The 6,937-nt window shown below is 51.1% G+C and overlaps 1 protein-coding gene across 1 annotated transcript in view; it reads right to left on the reverse strand.

Moving 5' to 3' along the window:
* Window positions 1-1,000: 1,000 nt before the first annotated feature.
* LOC102388570 (caseinolytic peptidase B protein homolog) overlaps window positions 1,001-6,937 on the reverse strand; it is a 97,008-nt gene continuing 91,071 nt past the window's right edge. The window contains exons 11-12 of the mRNA XM_006038256.3: window positions 3,674-3,835; window positions 1,001-1,183 (exon numbers count right to left, since the gene is read on the reverse strand). Coding sequence (XP_006038318.3) covers window positions 1,001-1,183; window positions 3,674-3,835 — 345 coding nt within the window. The remainder of the gene's footprint in view (window positions 1,184-3,673; window positions 3,836-6,937) is intronic.

Consider the following 6,937-nt stretch of genomic DNA (forward strand, 5'->3'; position numbering starts at 1 on the left):
TGTTGAACAGTATGGGTCCAAGGACAGAGCCTTGGGGGACCCCACTGGTCACAGGACACCACGATGAGTGACTTCCATCGATTACTACCCTCTGGGTCCAACCCCGGAGCCAATTTTCCAGCCAGTGGATCGTGGAGGACCCAAGGCGACAATTGGCCAGTTTCTCCAAGAGGCGATCATGGGACACCTCAATCTCTTTGAAGATGTTCTTGCAGGATGCTCGCGCATAGGTCTGGTGCTTCCAGCACAAGACAAGGTACAATTGCTTGAGCTCAAGAAACTATTTGCTTTGGGGTATGCAGCAGGGAAGAGAAGCCAGTGTCAAAGCCCCCTGTCTGTATTAGGCACTCACACCTCACTGCCACTGCCTTAGGAACCTTCCAGCTGGTCCATGAACTGGGTTTTTGACTTGGTAACTGGGAGCTACAGAGACCCTTCTGTTGTCACCTTATTCAGGTAGAAGAGTATGCACCTTGAATTAAGGATGCCTAAATACCTACCTGCTTACTGAGTATTAAAGCACACTCAGTGCCAAGCAGGGCCCAACCGAAAGTCCTGGAAAAATGACCAGTTAAGGATTCGTGCAGAGGAAAAGAGGAGCCAACAAGTCTGAAGCATGGACAGGGGGATCCTGGACAAGCAGGGCTGGAAGTAAGGCTCCAGATCCAGGTAGCCTGGGGCCCTGGAGGAGGAGTGCATGTAGAGGGAAAACAGCAGGTGCTCTATTTAAAAGTGCAATGGATGGTTTTTGTAGAGCAGCTGCAGTGGAGCTCAGGTAGAGCTGGAGTGGTTTTGCTTGCTGGAATCCACCCCTGGTTTCAGAGGGAGTTTCTGGCCTGACTTTGCTTAAGGAGCTACCTGGAAGGTCCCAGTAGCTGAGGCTCGTGGCGTGTGCTGACCAGCTCCTGCCAGTACGGTGCTCTGTCTGTGACACAAAGCATGATTCCCTGGGTGGGGTCTGCAGGGGCAGTGTGACAGAGAAGGTGTACTGTGTCAGGATTCAGAGTGTGTTCTGGCAGTCATTACCTAGGTTTTCAGCGATCCTGTTCTTGCTCATTTCCAGGGCCTCTTGTCTGAGCTGCAGGGCATGCTGGGCGATCTCGTCGCTCGCCACGTTGGAGGTCATGATGAAGATGGCGTCCTTGCAGTCAATGGTCTTCCCCTTCCCATCCGTCAGCCTGCCCTACAACATTAGCCAACAAGAACAACATCAGTGGGGTGGTGGGTGACACTGAACCAGACTGCCAAAAGCCGCAGGGTAGGGTCCAAATACATCCGATCGGAAAGGCCTTCTTCCCAAGAGGGAGATAATCCTAATGCTCCATAAAAGAAGCCTGTAAGGCAAGTCACTTCAAACCTCTCTGTGTTCCCACAATGCAGCCAACCCACTTCCGTCAGAGAGGCATTGATGGGACGCAAGACCAGCAAAGTGCTTGGAGATGGTTATGTAGAAGGCCTCACGTATGAGTGCTTACCATAGGCCAACCACCCTTAGCAGCCTTTGCAGGAAGTAACTGGCTGCAGAAGGCTTAGAAAAGGCTGACATAAATCTGATTGCCATTAACAAGCCGGCAACCCAGTGTAGGTGGGGGTGATGGAGATAAACGGGCCAGAAGAGAGAACTATGTGTCTCTACGTGACTCTAGACTGCTCATCCGCAGCAGGGGTACGTGTGGACAGGCTGAGGGTGCAACCACGCGGAGGATCCAGAGCAATCTATAGTGCCATACGATCGTTCAGGAAGATCAACTTGGGAAGTGTGGCTGCAATCACAGCCCCCTCTCACCCACACCGTGCTGCCCGCAGGGCAACGTGGCATGTGCTCCTGCCCAATATGTGGGAGTGACTGTTGTGGACAAGAGCACTGATCTCTTCTGTATTGGTGCTTCTAACACTAAGCAAGGAACCTTTCCAAGCGCTCGTTTTCTGCAGTAATAAAGCCAGAAAAAGAGAGAAAGAAAAAAGAACAAGGTCCCAAGGCAATGTTTATTCCCTGCTATGTCTCCAGCAGCAGCTCCCTGGCACAATGACACAAATCCTTGTTGGGTGCTTCAGATTAACATTTAGGTTATTGCCCTGTCAACCACGTGGTGCAGGAATTGATTTCACATTTAGCTGCTGCGGCGATGATCTATGCAAGAAAAAATTGCGTTATTAATCCTTAAAAGAAAAAAACAAATAAACCAGCAGCCGTGATGCTGGAGTTAGTTTGCCTCCGAGGAGGACAGGTTTGGGAACAGCACGCAACAGGTTGTGCACTTGATGTACCACAGAGGAGAATAAATGCTTGCCCAGCTCCACTTGTGCAGGCTGTGGAGATGAAAGGCACTTCTCAGTCTGTCCATCAGGCCATACAGGTGCAGCCATATACGGGTGATGGGTAAAGATCAATGCCAGGCTATTCGGGACTCTAGTCTCCGATCCCTGCTTCTTACCCTCTTGACGCAGCAAGGACCAGGCAAGCGTCTCGTGTATGGGGAAAGCTGTAGGATGTGCTATCACAGGCAGCCTTAGCCATCACCACCGTGATGCAGCTGAATCAGAACGCAGGCAAGCACTTCAAAAGAAATAACAGCACAGTGGATTTACCCACTACAGGGAGAGCCTGGCCAGATTCAACAGGCCCTTTCCTTCCCCAGAGTTTCTCTGTGCCAAGTGGCTCTACAGCACCGTGCGTCTGAGGAACGCAGGTGCTAATCAAGAGGATGCTATGTTAATGGGTGATGACCCTTTCCTAATTTCACTCCATCTGTTTTGGGGAACGGACAAGGAGGGGTTCAGCGTTTTTTCACTGACCCTCACCACCCACCTTACAGCAGCTCCCATTCTTGCTACCATCTACCGTGACAGTACCGTCATCATTCATGATCCTTTTTAACTTCTCAGTACAACCTGTAGGGTCTTGTGCCTCTGAACCGCCTTGTTAAGCATCTGCTTACCCGCTTTCCCCTCCTCTGACTGGACAGTGCATTTTCCTGCCATTCTATCTCTGCACTAGGCTGTTCCTCAGGGCTTAAATTCATAGATGGTCCTGGATACAACCGCAAAACTGCATCCTATTGGAGGCCTGGTGGCAATGTGGTAGGACTATTCGTGGCGTGGTAGCTCCTATAAAATACAACTTTACAACCTCCAGAGGAAGGTGAGTATAGGGCACCTCAAAACCCTAGCTCCCACTGCCTTGTGAGTACTCCTTGGCTGGAGAAAGGCTAAGGGACATCATCCTGATAGAAATGCACCCTCGCCGAGGCATTAGGCAGCCAGCAGCAGCTCTTATCTGTTGCTGTGTGGCAGATGCTACAGCTATTGAGGCACTGAACATCTGGACTCGGTCTGGCTTTTGGATTCAGTGATCTAAAGGGATGGTTCATCTTGGGCAGCCTCCACTTCTCCGTACTCTTGCCTAGGCATATGTGCTGCAGGTCTTGGTGTGATGGTCACAGGACTCTGTACAAGCGGATTCATCAGGCACCTGACTAGACCTCTTATATGTACACCACGATGATCCAAAGGATTGATGGTTGCATATTATAAATCCATAGACTAGAGGAAGGGCCAGCTCGCTGGCTCGCTGACTAGCGATTCCAAGCCTGAGACAGCGAGATGTCGCTTGAAGCTTTCGACGCCTTGTGCTAGTCCCTGCCATGCCATGAGCAGCTACACGGAGACTTACTTCATCAAACAGCTGCAGCATGATGGTGAGGACATCAGGATGGGCTTTGTCGACTTCGTCAAAGAGGACCACTGCATTCGGGCACTGTTTGAGCTTCTTGGTTAGCTGCCCGCCTTCTTCATGGCCAACGTACCCGGGGGGAGAGCCAATAAACTTGGCAACCTGGAAGGAGCGAATAAAAACAGGATGCGTCACAGACTCTCCCTTGGTTAGAGAGGAGCTCACGACCGGTGGTGACCCTTGTTCACAAGCATTAGGTGTACCAGCTTTTCTACTTCATGTATCCCCATAGTGCTTCAATAAGCAGTAAGTTAAACACGTGCTGCTCAGTGATGACTGAGAACTACGTGCTTTGTCAGAGTTCGCACGGATCTAGATGTTTAAAATTTGAATGGCGTCACTAGCCAGACGGAAGGTGCTGGCGGGGGGCCGTGCTTGACAGCTAGTCTTTCTGAGATGTGTCACAGGATCCCCTGCCCTTCCACCAGAGACCTACTGTGATGCTCATCAAACATGCTAAGAGCAGCGCCGCTGAGGACCGTGGACAAGTGCCTTCAGTGGAAAGTCTAAATTGGGGGAGGAAGAGAAAGGATGTGGATCTGAGAGAAGGCTGCTAGGACTGCACTGCTCTTGGGGGCACCAACAGGCTTTTAAAAGAGCAGAAAAACCGCATCCAGACTTCGGGGGTAAAATACACCGAAAAGAGTTGTAACAAAACATGAGTCTTTCGACATATATAAACCCAATTGTTTCTGCAGTTCTGGAAGAGCGCTGTTCAGCTCCTGTTTTGGGATCTTCGCTACCATACAGACAGCTCCTTTGGCAATAATATTTAAAAGGAACTTTCCAGGTGCACAACCTGATATGCTGCAAAGGAGCCTAGTTTTCAGAGGATGGGCAGGGGGAGAATCATGCCCGTCTTAGAAATCAGGGTCTTTGAAGAGGGTTTAAACTGGGCACCCCAAATCATCCAGCATAACTTTTACCTTCTTAAAAGGATCAGTTACATTTAATGAGCAGGGGGCAGTGAACAGGGAAAACACATCCCTAAGTTATTTAGCTGAAGAAAAAAGAGAATCTGCAGCTTGTTATTCTGGAAGCGTGAAACCGCCTAGCACAACGCCACGTCTACTGCAGTCTAACTGCATGCTGGAGAATAACAAAAGCCAGTTGCGCCCTTCCATATACTATCTGCCCATCTCGTCACCGGGGGTAATCATACTAATCGGCTGCAGTTTCCTTGCAGGATCTGTGCCAACCCAGGGTGACACAGGAAACAGGAGAGGGAAGAAGTCGACCCAGGTCCTTCCGTGCCTATGGGAGGGCAGCTCTGTTGCCGCAGCACCGCTTTCATGCAAAGGCTGGTGCCTGCTTCTGGCCACTGGGAGAGTAATTTGAACAGACCTGTCTGCCTGGGGAGAGCTCCGATGCTCACTTCCTCTTCCCCTTCCTGAGGAACGTACATCTGTTTCTAGCGTCTGCCCCCGAGCATGCTGACTCCTGCCCGTGGAGGCGCGGGGCTCGGAGCCCTCCCAGGACAGACACTGGCCACAGGCAGTTAATGCCTCCCATCTGTTTTAGCGATGCCTAGAGCGACATTGATTCCCCCTGCCGTTCCAAGGGCTGCTGCCTCCAGGGCTGACCTCTTGATACTCGTTTGCTTGAAAAATTCAGGCTCTCTTCCTCTGCGATTCTCTCCCTGACCCCTCCTCGTTCCTCCCGTCCGCTCTGCGTCTCTGCTGTCCTTGTCATCCCGGGATGTTTTATCCCTGCCGTGCTGTGACTTCTGACTCTGGTTCCCTTTTCTACTCAGTCATCAATGCTCTCTCTCGACTCATTTTTGTCTCTGACTGCAGAGAGCTCATCTCGCAGAGCCTTTCAGTAGCCATCAGCCAATCTACCGCTCAGTATTTTGCTCCTCGCCCTGCTCTCCAATGGCTTTGAGTAAAGAACAGTCAGCACCTCAGTTTCTTTCTAGTCCCTGCTATGCAAAGACCTTGCTGTGCCTGGCTATAACCTGGGGAACTACGCAATGCAGGTCCGTTTGGCCGCTATCCCCATCTCAGACTGGAAGATGGAGGGCTGCTCAGGACCGGTGATTTACTTACGGTCACTGGACAAGCCAAATCTCCTCTCCATGCTGAGCCCAACACTCATGCAAGCACATAGGGCTGGTGTCAAAACATGATGCTCTCTGCTTGGAGCTCTCCTTTAATATTAGGATCCAGCAACTCAGCTCCTAGCTTCAGCTGCCTCTTTTGAGGGCTGCTCCCGTGCAGGCTGTCTCTCTAAGGCCCTAGGCCCCTCTCTTGCCTCAGAAACCATCCTCCTGGGTTTGAGTCAGTGAGACTCTACTCAGCCTCTTTCCTTTTTGGGGGGGGGGTGACAAGACAGAGGTCCCACTATGCAGGGAAGCTCTTCAGTTCATTTCCTGCTTCTGAAGCTCTCCAGACACCTCTCCCTGCCCTGTCTCCAACCATCTGCAGCTGTCAAGAGAAAGCCACTTTATATACAATACAATTAGTTTTCCTGCTTGCTTTGCTACAGCATTAACACACCCTCTTAGAGGAGAGTCTCACCCAAAGATGCACCCCATAGGCTTGCTATTTGCCCGTAGACTCTCGCAGTGGGACCCACCTGGTCTCGGGGGTCAGAGACCTGCTTTTCTTTCCTTTCCAGCGCCGGCAGTTCTACTCTACCGGTGCACCAAGGAGGCTGCACCCCAAAACCTACACTGGACAACTCCTCTCTCCCATGGATGCATCCACCTTTCAGAAGATGACATCCCCTTTTAGAAGACGACGCCGGCTCTTACCAAGGGACCAGTGGGTCGTTTACAATGCAATCACTCAAGGTTTAATTGTATTTTTGTCAATCCCAGCCATTTTCTTTCAGAGGCTTTTGCTCCCAGGGATGCTGACGCCATGTGCAGAGAGAGGCCACGGGAGGGGAAGCATACCATCACCCGGTTTTTTCTTCTTTCTGCCTTGCCTTGGTTCTCTACAATTTTGCTGATACTTCCCCTGAGCCAAATGACTCAGTAGCCCATCCCTATCTGCAACACTGCACTGCTTGGAGCTTGGAAATCATGAGCTTAAGTTTTGAAAGGCGATCAAAACTCTGCTTGGTTTACTCTCAGGGTGGAGCCCCCTCTGAAGGCACCAGATCTGGCCTCTGCTTATTGTCTTTGCTTCAGCGGGAGTTTAGGAGCTCTCGGCCCCCAGGGGCAGCAATAGTAGGTGGTCAGGAGGGAGAGAGAGAGAC

The sequence above is a fragment of the Alligator sinensis genome, unplaced genomic scaffold (genome assembly GCF_000455745.1).
Source record: "Alligator sinensis unplaced genomic scaffold, ASM45574v1 scaffold2476_1, whole genome shotgun sequence".
NCBI lineage: Eukaryota > Metazoa > Chordata > Crocodylia > Alligatoridae > Alligator > Alligator sinensis.